General features: G+C 43.4%; 1 protein-coding gene across 5 annotated transcripts in view; it reads right to left on the bottom strand.

Annotated features, from left to right (window-relative positions):
• carmil3 (capping protein regulator and myosin 1 linker 3) overlaps positions 1-15,885 on the bottom strand; it is a 74,670-nt gene that overhangs the window by 12,387 nt on the left and 46,398 nt on the right. For all 5 annotated transcript variants that reach the window (XM_031854472.1, XM_031854471.1, XM_031854470.1 and 2 more), the window contains 10 exons: positions 14,778-14,846; positions 14,304-14,397; positions 11,920-12,018; positions 11,676-11,795; positions 10,049-10,162; positions 9,103-9,278; positions 8,920-9,007; positions 7,006-7,131; positions 1,191-1,257; positions 592-779 (listed from right to left, as the gene is read on the bottom strand). In XM_031854472.1, coding sequence (XP_031710332.1) covers positions 592-779; positions 1,191-1,257; positions 7,006-7,131; positions 8,920-9,007; positions 9,103-9,278; positions 10,049-10,162; positions 11,676-11,795; positions 11,920-12,018; positions 14,304-14,397; positions 14,778-14,846 — 1,141 coding nt within the window. The remainder of the gene's footprint in view (positions 1-591; positions 780-1,190; positions 1,258-7,005; positions 7,132-8,919; positions 9,008-9,102; positions 9,279-10,048; positions 10,163-11,675; positions 11,796-11,919; positions 12,019-14,303; positions 14,398-14,777; positions 14,847-15,885) is intronic.

Raw genomic sequence — 15,885 nt, forward strand, 5'->3', positions numbered from 1 at the left:
AACTGAGTTTGTACAGATTTAGAATAAGCCCTTTTACAAAGTCTCAAAACAAACAAGCCGCTAAGTTAGAGCCTGCCCGGCGGCCCCAGAGAGATGGCGGCGCATGATGAACAATCGAGTCACAGAGACGCATGCGACAGCTTCCTACTTTAAAAAGGAACTTATTTTTGGAAAGTGCCACCGGCACGGAAAACGAGATAAATAACAACAGTTCACGCAAAGAATGCAAGAGATAAAAAGAAACCCTTGACAACTAAACATCTCGGGTTTACTCTCACCTCAACGCGCCTCTGAAGCTCGTTAGTGAAAACACACGGACTGAACATCATGCTGCAGCGTGAGATCCACAATTGGGGCAGTTAAACATATACAGTGGTGCCACTAGCGTAGTAAAAACGTTACCTTCCAGGTGCCATAAAAAGATCCAGATGTCATACAGTTAAAAAAAAGAGCTACAAATCTGTTCATGGGGGAGAAACTACCCTTTGGAGTTTCCCCCGTTACAAGAAGCTCGAGGGAATGCCGCTTCCTGCCAACTGAAGCTCAGAGTAAGGTCAAAGGTCACTGCCACGCCGTTTGCCATCGACTTACAGATTCCGGGGGAGGGTGACCCGCTCTGTGTCTCCGCGGCGGGCGAGGCCTGACGTGGGTCACGTGACGCAAGGGCGAGCCGTTGGTCGGGAGGGTGGACAGACACTCCCATGATGCCGAGTGGGTAAGAGGGGCAGAGTGGGGTGGGGCTGAGGGGGTAGGAGAGGGACTGGGCTCATCACCTAGACCTACAACGAGACAAAAAAATAAATGATTTTATAGGTCACATTCTGTCCTACAGTAGACTGCATATTAATATATAGCATGTTGAGTTCAATTACATAGACAAATATGAGAAGACAAATATGAAAACCGTCCATGGCCTTTAGTTTAGTGGTCCTGTGAGGCAGAAAATGGATGAAATGGAGAAGACACTCTGTTATTCGTAGACCATCACCACTAGTGGGGCAAAAATGTCAAGTTGGGCCCGTAGGCTGTATCACAGAGAAGGCCATGCTATCACTTAAAAAAGGGTTAATCCTCCAATATTAATATATCACATGCAAGATTACATACACTGGTTAATAACACAGTCACTACTGAGAAAAGTTAAAGCACCACTTGACTCTGAGCCTGCGAGTCGAGGCACAAAAACTCACTCTGTCGGGTGGAGACGGGACGGATTCTTCTAGTTCGGGAGCTCCTCTTCTTAATAGCCATTGTGTCCTTTTGTCAAAGGAGATAAACGCATAATGAGCAGTGACTTTATTTCTAACATTACATCTGTCACAGCTCTGCCACCATTATCCTGTTTTGTCCATCTCTCACTCACCTAATCAGTTTATTCAGTGCACCTGCCAGTCACACCCACCTCATCAGCTCATTACTCTCACCGGCTCACTCTGGTGCATCCACTATTTAAACCCCAGTCACACACCCACCCACTGCCAGATCATTGTCACGTCTACCCGCCCGTTTGGCTCGTCCTGTTCCCGGGTTTCCCCGTCTGCCTGCCCTGCCTCATTTTGCTGGATTTCCCCCCTTGTCTCGTCTGTGGATTCCCTCTTGTGTTCCTGTAAGTTCCTGTTCCGATCTCTTTATCCATTAAATACCTGCTTCACTCAACTTCTAGTCTTGTCTGCATTTGAGTCCTCCACCACACCCCGTGACAACATCTAAATATTTTAACAGACGGGACAACAACGCACAAAGCAAGCAAAGGGAATAAGTGGGTTACGTATTGTATTTCGACATTAATAAATTACCAGTACATTTTAAACCATAACTGTCCTGAACCAAAAAGAATGCTGTGACTGTATTTCAGAGGAAATCGGTTTGGTTGCTTTAAGGACTGTTCCTCCTGAAAAAGTGGAACAAAGATGATGAGAAGATTACTTCCAACATGTTTATCCTCTTCAGTAAAAGAGAGAAGAGAGAGACGGTGCGAAGAAGTGGAAATCAGCATCTTCTCTGCAGTGGGAAGCTACAGGGATTATGGGAAATGTGAGCTGCGTTCCAAATCACATAATGTTTTCTTTTTGCTTTTAGTACACACTGCTGCTGCCCCATGCAGTATGCGTTCAGTTTGGATATACTATTTAGGGCCCAAGCACCGACGTAGTCGGAGCGGAGGACCTATTGTTTTTCGTATGTTTATTATTATTATTTTTAGGGTTTCGTCGCAAAAAGGAGGTGCTTGGGATACTGGAAAACTCCTGAAATTTGGCACGCAAGCCAGAATTTGCGAAAATTGCAGTCTGATTGGGGTGTCCAGCTGCGGTATGACATATTGGCTTGATAGCGCCCCCTATTGAGTAGCCCCAACATTGGGTTTCACCTAGCTGTATGAAATTTGGTCGGTATGTGGAACGTGATGAGACGCACAAAAAAATCCTCTTGGAGTTATTCATTAAACCAAACAGGAAGTCGGCCATTTTGACTTTTATGACGTTTTTTGACCATTTCAAGGCGTCGTACTTTAACGAACTCCTCCCAGAGATTTAACCCGATTGACTTCAGATTCGGTCAGTATGCTCTTGAGACCTTGGCAGTGAAAAGTTACTCAAAGATCAAAAAGTTATCGAACTATGTGTCCGTGGCGTGGCGTCAAATAAACACCATTCGCCGTGAAACAGGAAGTTGTTGTAACTCAGCCGTACATTGTCGAATCTGCTCCAAATCTCTCATATGTCATAACATCCTGACCCGGAACACATCTATGTAATAATTTAGAATCATAGTAATAGCGCCACCTAGTGGCAACTGGAAGTTGTAAGTTGTGTACTTTGACATCCTGCTCCTCACAGATTAATCAGATCCCTCTAAAATGTTGTCAGAACAGCCTTAAGACCTTGATAATGCTTCATTGTGAAGATTGTAAGAAGTTGTTGAAGGGCGGCGACGTGGCGGCTCGGCGAATTTCGATCCTTCGACATGAACGAATAAACTGATGCAACTCGACTCCATATCAGATCTTTACCAGATTGCACGTTTGATTAGACTCCCGGGCTGACGACATCTGCATGCTAATTTTGAATCATAGTCATAGCGCCACCTACTGGTAACAGGAAGTTAAAGTAATTATACTTTGGCTTGTTTCTCTTAGTAGGTAAATCAAATCAACATCAAATTACTTCCACACAAATGTAAGAAGTTAATAATGCCAGTTCATGAAGCTTTTGATGTTTCGTCGAACGCCGTTGCCATGGCGATGCAGTCTTCGCCGTTAACAACGAAGGTCATTTTGAGAGGCTAAAAATGCTCGAAACATAAGCAAACTTGGCAAGCAGATTACAAGCCCAAAATTTAGTTATGGAATATGATTTTATTGGTTCAGAGTGGCAAATCGGCTCAATAGCGCCCCCTACAAAATTTCGACGAAGCAGCCCTCGCAGTCTGTTTGACCTAGATGTATGAAATTTGGTTGGAACATGTATCACATATGGACTTAAATAAAAGTCTCTTGGGGCCATGCTCTAAACCCAACCGGAAGTCAGCCATTTTGAATTTTTTATGAATTTCTAGTGTTTTTGTCATTTCCAGGCGCTGCACTTTAACGAACTCCTCCGAGAGAATTAATCAGATCAACTTCAAATTTGGTCGGTACAGTCTAAAGACCTTTGTGATGAAAAGTTAATCAAAGCTTGTTGTTTCGTGAAAAGCTGTTGCCGTGGCGACGCATTCTTCACCATGAAAAATTAAGGTGTTTTTGAGAGGCTAGACATGCTCGAAACATAAGCAAACTTGGCATACACATTTAAAGCCCAAAATGTAGTTATATAATATGATTTTATTGGTTCAGAGTGGCAAATCGGCTCAATAGCGCCCCCTACAAAATTTCAACGAAGCAGCCCTCGCTGTACGTTTCACATAGATTTACAAAAAATCACATGTGGACTTAAAATAAAGTCTCTTGGGACCATGCTCTAAACCCAACGGGCAGTCAGCAATTTTGAATTTTGTATGAATTTCTCGTGTTTTTCTTCCATTTCCAGGTGCTGTACTACGAACTCCTCCTAGGGAATTAATCCGATCAGCTTAGAATTTGGTCAGAACAATCTAAAGACCTGAGCGATTAAAAGTTACTAAAAGCTTTAGGTTTCATCGAACGACGTGGATGTGGTGTGATGGCCATTTTACATGGTTCACCATCATCCATCAAGCTGTTGTAACGCGACTGTACTTTGTCAAACTGTCCCAAACTTGACATGCTTGTTGACTGTCATGGCTTTAGGACTTCTGCATGCCAATATTATCTCATAGTCACAGCGCCACCTACTGATAAGCACGGATGTAAGCAGGATTCTATAATTACAGCGGCCCAAACACTGAACTTATTGAAAGGGTTTGTGGGCACACCATGAGAAAAAGACTTCTCTGATCTAAATATGTGCAAACTAAGATGCTTGGAGAGCAAAAGTTAGATAACAGTGGATTTTCAAACCATGTCAGTGGGCATTAGTATACAGTGGGTACGGAAAGTATTCAGACCCCTTTCAATTTTTCACTCTTTGTTTCATTGCAGCCATTTGCTAAAATCAAAAAAGTTCATTTTATTTCTCATTAATGTACACTCAGCACCCCATCTTGACAGAAAAAAACAAATGTAGAAATTTTTGCCAATTTATTAAAAAAGAAAAACTGAAATATCACATGGTCATAAGTATTCAGACCCTTTGCTGTGACACTCATATTTAACTCACATGCTGTCCATTTCTTCTGATCCTCCTTGAGATGGTTCTACTCCTTCATTGGAGTCCAGCTGTGTTTGATTAAACTGATTGGACTTGATTAGGAAAGGCACACACCTGTCTATATAAGACCTTACAGCTCACAGTGCATGTCAGAGCAAATGAGAATCATGAGGTCGAAGGAACTGCCCAAGGAGCTCAGAGACAGAATTGTGGCAAGGTACAGATCTGGCCAAGGTTACAAAAGAATTTCTGCAGCACTCAAGGTTCCTAAGAGCACAGTGGCCTCCATAATCCTTAAATGGAAGAAGTTTGGGACGACCAGAACTCTTCCTAGACCTGGCCGTCCAGCCAAACTGAGCAATCGTGGAAGAAGAGCCTTGGTGAGAGAGGTAAAGAAGAACCCAAAGATCACTGTGGCTGAGCTCCAGAGATGCAGTAGGGAGATGGGAGAAAGTTCCACAAAGTCAACTATCACTGCAGCCCTCCACCAGTCGGGGCTTTATGGCAGAGTGGCCCGACGGAAGCCTCTCCTCAGTGCAAGACATATGAAAGCCCGCATAGAGTTTGCCAAAAAACACATGAAGGACTCCCAGACTATGAGAAATAAGATTCTCTGGTCTGATGAGACCAAGATTGAACTTTTTGGCGTTAATTCTAAGCGGTATGTGTGGGGAGAACCAGGCACTGCTCATCACCTGCCCAATGCAATCCCAACAGTGAAACATGGTGGTGGCAGCATCATGCTATGGCGGTACGACTGGTTGCAATTGAAGGAAAGATGAATGCGGCCAAGTACAGAGATATCCTGGAAGAAAACCTCTTCCAGAGTGCTCTGGACCTCAGACTGGGCCGAAGGTTCACCTTCCAACAAGACAATGACCCTAAGCACACAGCTAAAATAACAAAGCAGTGGCTTCGGAACAACTCTGTGACCATTCTTGACTGGCCCAGCCAGAGCCCTGACCTAAACCCAATTGAGCATCTCTGGAGAGACCTGAAAATGGCTGTCCACCAACGTTCACCATCCAACCTGACGGAACTGGAGAGGATCTGCAAGGAAGAATGGCAGAGGATCCCCAAATCCAGGTGTGAAAAACTTGTTGCATCATTCCCAAGAAGACTCATGGCTGTACTAGCTCAAAAGGGTGCTTCTACTCAATACTGAGCAGAGGGTCTGAATACTTATGACCATGTGATATTTCAGTTTTTCTTTTTTAATAAATTTGCAAAACTTTCTACATTTCTGTTTTTTTTCTGTCAAGATGGGGTGCTGAGTGTACATTAATGAGAAATTAAATGAACTTTTTTGATTTTAGCAAATGGCTGCAATGAAACAAAGAGTGAAAAATTTAAAGGGGTCTGAATACTTTCCGTACCCACTGTAAATGATCTGTCCAGAGCTTCTTCATGACAATCAGGTTAAACGTTATAATGAATGCTTCACACTACACTCTAAAGTTACAGAAGAACTTAAAATGAAAACAGTGCTAAATTAAAGTGTTCAAGTAACAGCAAATGGCACTACCGTTTTGTTAACTTTCATGCAAGTCCAAATACAATCAGCAGGACACTGCAGGGAGTTGAACCCCATCCCAGTAAACTGACAGTCTGTTATGTTACAAACACTGAAGCGCATTCACACACATTCATTTTCTTAATGATCTTAACAGGCTTACATTTATGATTGTATCGGATGTACACTCAAAACATTTGAGGCTTAAGACCTGGCAACATGATCTTGCTACGCTGCTGGTCTACGCAGGAAATATCTCACTCGTGCACGCAGAGTGTGATGGTCACAGAAATGCATGGCCAGAGTCCTGCTAGTACCCTCGACGTGCGTGAAGTTGCGAGGGCCCAACCAATGCTGCTCGCAGCTTTAATTTGTCATAATTCTGCACCTTGAACTTCCTTCTTGCTCATTTATCTGCTGTGCAGGTGATTGTGGGTCAGAATAGCCAGAAAAGCATGCTGGCTCGCAAGAAATGTGACCTGATGCAGCAGGACATCCTGGTGTACATTTTGAAATTGCTTACTTTCTCCATTCAATAGCCCCAAATCCAAATGGTATTTAATTCACAGGATTTGCTACAGTAGAAAAGTAGCAATGCACATTTCAGAAGCTGAAACTAGTGAATTCACTCGACCTAAACTATCAACTGATAATCACAATTGTCGTCATCCAACAACTGCTAGGTAATGCTCAATAATCCTACACATGTGTACCTCTGGATTAAAAAGGAAACTCACTATTTACACATATCATCAGCATGTCACTTACTATTCCCAGGTTGACGCCAAAGTCCTCATCAGGAAAATCCAGAGACTCCATTATTCTGGACTGTCTGACAGTGCGTCTCCCCGTCCCGACGTCATCCCAGCGCTTCACCTGAGACACCTGCCTCAGCTGATGCAACACACACACACACGCACGCACGCACGCACGCACACACACACACGGAACAATATCCTTCGACTCAATCTCAGAGGCCAAGTGCGTCCGCCGCTGTACACAAGAAGCTCCCAATCAAAGCAGAGGATACTTTGCTATAGTTTTGCGAAGCCCATGAAGAATATGGATAAAACGCAATATCTTGTTTATTAAAGCAAAGTGAGGCATGATAGAGGACAAACTCGCACTGCAGCAAAACAGAGAAAACGAAAATGAGATCGACGACACGGGCTGAATGGAATGCAAAACAGAGCAGGGCGAGGCAGTGTTATTGCCAGAAGTCTATTTTTTTTTGCATCTTTTTCCACCGGCTTCATTTTAAACAATTCAATTTTATGGAGAGGAGAAGCCGCAGGGGTCCAATCACGTCCTTAACGGACACAAATCCACTTGTCTTGTTGTCTGAGTGCAATATTCTCCCAGAAAAGCTGCTCGATACTTACAACCCTTCATCCTGATATGGTAATGACACAGCAGCTGAAAAAAAAGAGTGCCTACTTCGCTTAAAGATGCTCAAGCATTCAAGGCATCGGATTTGAATGGGTGCTCCATTTTACAGACTGTCTTTCATACTGTAGGGGACCAATAACGAGCTTCTGCTACTACCGGTTCTTAACTCACCAAATTGAATCTTAAATGTTATAATTTTCTCGAGTGCTGACTTTGACTTCTGAGTGTGATCTGGAGGCATTTCCTAGTCGACGCTACGGCGCTCACTTACATCTCTGCACTGCACTGATGTAGCTGGAGGCAAAGTTGTACTTATCTGGCAACATTTGATCAATATTGCGTGTGATCATAAACACTTTTTTTTAGAATACTGATGTTTTCTGCTTACGCTTTAAAGATTCAGTATGTTCGGATTAATCCATGACTCATCTTACTCTGCAAAGACACTGCCTAACAAAATGTACTGAATCATCATGTCGTACACAAACACACCGCACAAACCAGAGAATGGTTTTGTAGAAGCGGCAGTAGGTTACTCATGGATCATCATTCATAAATAAGTTGTTGTTTTTGGTGAGGAGCAAGGAACGGTATTAGACTTGAAAACGGTGATGGATCCTCTCAAAGTGTGGAAACCATCCAACCAATGAAAAGAAGTCAGAGGGTGTGCCCGCATCCTGTCAATCACTTCTGGAGGTGGAGTTTGGATCAATGTAAGGGTTGTGATTCTTTGAGTACATTTATACAGATTTGGTCTCTTTCCTCCCAAAATGACTGACATTTATAGTTTTTGGAGGGCAAAATAATGCTGTCTTCTGCTTACGAAGTGAGTGATTTTGCCAAAATGCCGGATGGTTGATGCAGATGCACTAACTGACAAGGAGACAAGTCTAAGCTCCACAACATAGATGTAAACATCGCCGAAGTGGAGCCCTGACATGGATGTGGCGGAATTTTAGTGAATACGGCGGCGGACGCTGTAAATGGATCGCAAGTGCCGAAAAACCTGCAGTTTGATCTCATATCTTTGTTTTGCTTCAGTTGAGAGTTGATCCAAATATTCGTGGCTTACAAATTTGACTGGCTTGTGCTGCGTCTCTATGGAGAGTCCAGTGCGAGCCGCCATGTTGGCCCATTGTTCTGCCCTCAAAACTATGAATTGCAGATTTATGTTGAGCAACATTAAGGAATAGTTCAACATTTAGTGAAATACTCGTCTTTGCTTGGTTAGCAGTCTTAGTTTGCTCTACGTTTCTACAAAGAAGTCATGCAGAAAGGGGGCATTACCAGTACCAGGGTTTTATGGGTGGTGTACAGCTCTTGTAGAATCTGATCCACTATGGAGTTGGTCAGGTAGGAGACCACAGACAACTTCACCTCCCTGAAAAGAGGAGAGAGAAGGAAAACAGAGGATGGAATGAGAATGAAAGTCACTACCTTGGCTCGACTTTCAACGGCTTCACTCATCCTCCTTACTCCAGCGCTCTGTTGATATCCTCAGCCGCTCTCTCCATGAGGGCGTTGCGGATGGCGGAGCGCGGGATCGATACTTGCTCGGAGATGGACGAGAGAGGCATGCTGAGTCTCTCGGCGGCTGAGCAGGACATTGGACACAGCTCGTGGCACAGGGACACCATCGAGTCCACCACCACCTGGAGACGGTTGAACCGAGACATGCGTCACACACACACACACACACACACACATTCCTAATACATTCTTAATACATACACATTCAGGATTCTCTGGTTCCAAAGCATTTCATTATTCATGCACGGTGTTTCTTTATCTGCTCGCTTAGGTTTTTCACCCAGCTCCTTTGCTCTGACTTGTCGTCATCTTTTATTTATGTGAATTGGAGCATACATTCATCCGTGTATCAACTACTAACGATTCAGACGATCCGGTCCGCCTTCTTCCAGATCCAACTTCGTCCGTTCACGCCGAAGTTGGACACTTGCGCATGAAGTGAATTATTGCATATTTATCTTGACCTTCGCCAATTAAAAATGTAGCCTTCTGCGTAACGGCAAACATTTGAAAGCACAAACAGAAATGCTAATTATTCTCAAGTAAGTTGAAATTCAATAGAGAGTATCCAAGAGTCCTCCTCGGGGTGTGCTGCTTTTTTATCTTTTCAACTGCGCTGTGCTGCTGAATCCCGACGGGAACAGAACGCAACTAAAATAAATATTAAACTGTTGCTGTGAATTTAAATGCTACATTTCTTTTGAAGTCAGCACACCTGCACTATATACACACACACACACACACACACACACGCACACGCACAGCCACAAGCCATTAATGGGCAATTTAAATGCAACTAGTCCAGAGCTCCACTACTGTTTAAAATACGGATGCATCGGGGAATGGCTGGTGTCTGCGATTACGGCCACAGTTCCCCCCCCCACCGACATACCTGCAGCTCTTTGTCGGCAGCCTTGGCTAGTTCTCCAGCCAGAGCGTCCAGTCGCTGCTTGACGGGGCCGTCCACTGACAACACATGGGCCAACTCACACAGGGAGGGATACAGCTGATGCACACACAAACACACAGGGAAGAGAAGAGGTTAACGTCGGTGGAGGAATGATCGAGTGTCAAAGGGAATGTTGTCATTAAGCAGAATGTCCCGCTTCTGAAAGTTATATTCTATGTAATATATGGTTGGATTATTATTATAGTGCTGTTATAGTAACAGTTACAGTTGGAGCTTATTTGACGACATTATATTCAGTTGGTTTAATCAATAACAAAATCATCATAATCTAGGAGCTGATATGTTTTGTGGATTATTTTGATGTAAATTAACACATTTTGGGTTGCCAGGTTGTGGAAAATCTCTCTAGATCCACTAACCTTTGATGTTGTCTCATTAGACAGTAAGAAGCATGTGAACCTTATTATAACTTAAAGGTACAGGAAACTCAAAATCTTGAATTTGTAGCTAATAGGTGCTAATTATGCTAAGTTGTATTGCCATCAGCTCTTAAAAATATCCCCAATTGCTGTCGTTTCTTTACCTACATTTGGTTATCTTTATTGTAGCCCATCTGGCTCCAGCTCAGCTCCATCACAGAGAGAAACGGCTCTAAATAGGAACACTGCTCCACCTGGGAGTCTCCTTTGATGTGTGAGTAATAGTCATTAGTCTAATTAGAGTTGACAGAAGGAGAGTTCTCCACTTCTGTGAACTATCCCAGGTGAAAAGTTCATTTGGTGAATGAGACGGAATCCAAGGAGTTTCATCCAAGGGACAAAGAAAAGGGAGATGTGTGTGCTGCGCTAATTTAAACCAGGATACAAAACAAACTGAGCTGTGAACTGTGGTTTAGCTCAAGAGGTGGCGCCGCGGTTACCGTTAAAGAAAAACACAACCTGGCAACATAAAAGTTATTCTGATTGCTTATAATGGATCTACTATTAATATTATCATATCAATTATTATTGAATAATTATATAACCATTAATAAAGTCATCAGTTACAACTTATTAATACAATATTTCAATATAATATATGTAAAGTATAAAGTAGCTTCAAATGGAAACACTCAAGTGCAGTACAACTCCCTAAAATAAGTACAACATTAGCTCTCCTTTTAACTTCTGAGAGAATTGGCTTTTCAGCTGCTAAATGCTCCAATATGTTCTCAAGCTAGTTGCTCACATTGTCTTTCTGCCATCGGATGATGAGCATCCAGTGGGTTGATTAGCTTTGTTGCTGAAAACAACAGCAGTGAGACCCGTGAGAATGAAACCAAACAGTAAATTTGTGGGCTGTAAAACCAAAAAAACATGTTTTAACGATCCGCAGAGCTGAGGGGAGCTGCAAAGAGTCGGGTGATAAATATCTGAGGGTTTGTCACGAGCCTTTCACAAGTAGACATGTGATCCATTGCTAATATAAATTATATATTTTAACAATTTTAGACAATTCACTAAACAAACTACATACTTCCTAAGTTTCTGTATCTCACATCCTTAGATATAAAACGAGTCAGAGTTTAGATGTCACACACACACGAGATATAAAGCGGTAGTCCACTCACAGCTCTCGAGTCCCGGGCTTCTTTGAGGATCTGCCTGGCCGTCTGGACCTCCTCTCCTTCCTCGCTGCCTTTCAGGACACACAACTGCTGCTGCACGCGCACGCACAGACGCTCCATCACCTGCGCACACATGAGATGCAAATTAAACAAACTTGAATGCATGTAATCGTATGCAAACGGTACACACCAACATTAAAAACACAAACGTCTTCCACCAGCATGTGCACAAAATACAGACACGCACTTGTTCGGCAGTGCTGGTGACGAGGCCTTGGTGCAGCCTGAGAGCCTGTTTCTGGGAGAAACGCTGAGTCTGGTTGTTCCTAAGCAGGGCACGCTGGATCTGTCACACACACACACACACACACACACACACACACACACACACACACACACACACACACACACACACACACACACACACACACGAAAAACAGAGAGGAGTGCTGGTGATGACAGGTGTTTACCAAGCACAGTGCGCAGGAAACGGGAGGAAGGGCTATTTGCATGGTAATAAGGAGACTGAGGAGAGTTCTGATCCCCAGAAATAAAAGGGATGCCTTTGATTTATTTTCCTGACTCAGCAGGAGGAGGTGTTCCCTGCTTCATCATCTTATGCAAGGAAAGGTGGACTCAAGAGCTTTGCAAAACAATGTGCAGACAAACAAGAACCTCAACCCAAGTGTAAGCTTTATACACACATACATATTCATACACACACACTTAAGATAAGAACCAGAAAATGGTACATTAGGTTACTTCCACAGCAGATCTATTTATAATGCTAGAAATAACTTAAAGCCAAAATATGTTCAACTGAAGTAAAAATATACTGATTTTTTATTTTTGTTTTGTTTCTGGAGATCTATCTCAAATGCTCCTTTAGCCTAGCTTGTGGGGAGGCGAGATGTTGTGTGAGAGTGACTGACAGCTGAGCCTTCAGAGAAACGGGAGTTTGACGTGCGATGTCAACAGACTTGCTCTGTTAACTGCAGCTTACGAGCCAGGTGACAAACGGCATTTAGTTAGCAGTGGTACTGACAGAAAGGACCACACCATCCAGTATCTAGAGTGATAGCAAGCACACTAATGGAGACTTATTTATGGATCTGAACACGTCATGGTGCAAGATAAGACACGTATCCAGTCGAATGTTTGCACACGCTCTTTTTTCTCTTGTGTGTCTTTGTCGTAGGCGGCGGTCTGGCTGTCAGTAAATGTCACTGTCATGCAAATGACAGGAGGTCAACGCTTTATGCAAATGTTGCTTGAAATGAAGCGTTTTGATTGGCTGTATGAAAAGCGCACCTCTGATGTACACAGCCAGATAACGGCACATGGACACATGAACAGACGGCAGCCCCAATGTGATCGAAAAAAACAAAGAAATGTGAACGTGCACTTCGACACGGGGAGGACATGTTCGATATTCGGAGCACGTGTGCGGTGCAGCAGGAAGTAGCGGCATGTTAGCTGTGAAAGAAATCCATCACTTCCCAGTGTGACATTTTCAGGTGAGAATGCACAAAGGTTGAATCGCAGATGTTCTCCAGGTCACATGATCAAGAGGAATGAACAAAGAGGGCCTGCTTGTTGCCTGTCGTCTAACATGCAGCTGCCATCACAGAATCAGCACAGATTAACCTGGGACCGAATCAACACTATGAAAAAAAAAAAAAAAAAAGCCTTAACACCCTTGTTTTACTAAGGACCTATGATTAACCCAAGTTTACCACATTAAGCCTTTCACACAAACAGGTAGTGAACACGGGCCCTGCAGTGCAACACAGTTATTTTAATTATAGATTCATTTTCAGATTATTTTCTTGATTAATCGTTTGGTCTATAGAATTCTGGAACATTGTGAGAAATGCCCAGAACAATACCCTCAAGCTTCCATCTTCTTACTTCTTTTTTTGTGTCTGACCAACAGTCAACAACCCAAAGACATCCAATGTATTATGACATTAGGCAAATAAAAGCAGCAAATACTCACATTTGAAAAGATTGATCTATGTAATGTTTGGCATATTTGCTTGAAAAATAACATAAATGATTGATTTATTAGCAAGTTGGTTGCCAATTAATTTTTTGTCAATTTGTGCATCACATTGATTGGTGGTGTTAAAGGTATATCTACACTAATAGATCATGACATTTGTGCTATTCATAATATTGTTCCCCATGGGAATATATTACATTTATCAATCACTCTTAACCTAGAGCATCTCTTTCACATTATTGAAAATGGAGAAACACTGAAAAGCGTGCCTGCTCTCTGAATACAGCATAAACTGAGCCACTGTAACTTTAGTCGTCAGTGGATCACTGGATACAGAAGCATTCACAATCTCTTCTGCATCGCACTGGTTAGATGTTGCAACCCAAATACTCAAAATACCCAAAAAGTAATTGTCTTTTCATGCAAACGTATTTATGGCACACATCCCATGCAGCAATTTAATAATCTATCAAAACGTCCGCATGAAATCATCACTTCTAATGAACAGGCAAATTACAGTCATTCATCAACGCCATGAATCATCGTCCCAGTGGTCATCAGGATTTTGAGAACATGACGGTGCAAATTCAGACATCACAAAGTGAAGGAACAAAAGCTCCTCTCACCTTGGTCAGGGCTTGGTCCGTCCTCTCCGGGGCGCTGCGGTGCGCCTGAGTGACATCACCGAGGGGGAGGGGCATGTACTGAAGGGTGAAGTTGCTATTAGGCGGAGAGGAAGAGGGAAGAAAAGATTAAGTTACCCTTGCAATAACAAACAGCAAGAACTGTGATTTTAACGAGAACAAACAGGAAACACCCAGGGCACTTATAACAGTTGTCTCCAATTACCTAATACGCAAATACACCCACACACCCGTGTACAGCGCACACACAAACACACACACACACACACACACTCTAAAAAAAACATGACAGTTTGACTGGCATGCACGTCAAAGAAGTGATGAAACACTGTGTAATAGTAAACATTGTACAGAGATGGTTGTCTGCTTTTCATGTGGGTGTGTGAGTGATCCGTTTTATGTGTGTACCCCCCCCACCCTTTTTTCCCTTCTTGCCGCGTGTTGTGTTCATCTTACTGCTCCAGCGCTCTCGCCACATCTTGGAAGCCTGTCGCCGTGGTGTTGTTGCGATCCCACGTCACACTCCTGAGAGAGATCAAACCAGCGGGAAATAAGAGGGGAGACCGACACGGGGAGGAAGAAGAAGAAGTAGATGAGTCACTTTCTGATCCTCCTTAAAACACACACACACACACACACACACACACACACACACACACACACACACACACACACACCTTACTTATCTGCACAAACACATCACAGACAGATCAACAAGACATTTGTTAGAACTTTTTTTTTTTGCTACATGCATCGAACGAGTCCATATCGCAACATTAAGAATGCACGAACAACCGCCTTGCAGCTAATGAGCTTCTGCTATTTCACAGTGCAGATGCTCCACCTACACTCCACAATGTCTGACTACTCTTTCTAATTTATCAGTCATGCTAGGCCCCTCTTTCCTCTCATCCATCCTCCTCCTCCTCCTCCTCCTCCATCTCCTCTCCTTCCCTCGACTCGCTCTGTCCTAGAAATTCAATCAGCTCAACCCAAATCCCGCTCCTTAGGTGGTCTCCCTCTCCCGTCCCTTCGTAACTTCTCTCCATCTCCAGTCCATATCCAACCATTTCCACCATCCTAATACTTCCCTCCGACACCCCCTCCCCCCGTCTCGCTTCTGTCCTCCTCGCTTTCACCTGCTCCTCACTTTCCTCCACCTCCAAAAACACACATCTTCACTCGGTCTCTTCATTTCTGGTGCAATACATTGTATGCCTGAAGGCCATTTCCCCTCCCTGCACCAATTCTCCCCTCTATCCCTCCAACTGCTCAGTCTTACCTTCTTATCTCCAACATGGTTTACTTTTCCCCTCCTTGATCTTTGAAGCAATGCACTGAACCCACTGTTCTGCCTCTCAGCAACCTCAGTATATGATCTCCTCATACTATACCCAACATAGAAATTTTCTCTCCGACCCTATTCTTTCATCTTTCCTCTAACACCCCTTTCTTTCTTAGCTCATCCTGCTGTGTAACAGTGGGCTCTGATCTGCAAGGAAATCCCTCCTTTGCGCCCATTAAACACACACACACACACACACACACACACACACACACACAC

This window comes from Anarrhichthys ocellatus, unplaced genomic scaffold, assembly GCF_004355925.1.
Source record: "Anarrhichthys ocellatus isolate YVR2014 unplaced genomic scaffold, GSC_Weel_1.0 scaffold15, whole genome shotgun sequence".
NCBI classification, from domain to species: domain Eukaryota; kingdom Metazoa; phylum Chordata; class Actinopteri; order Perciformes; family Anarhichadidae; genus Anarrhichthys; species Anarrhichthys ocellatus.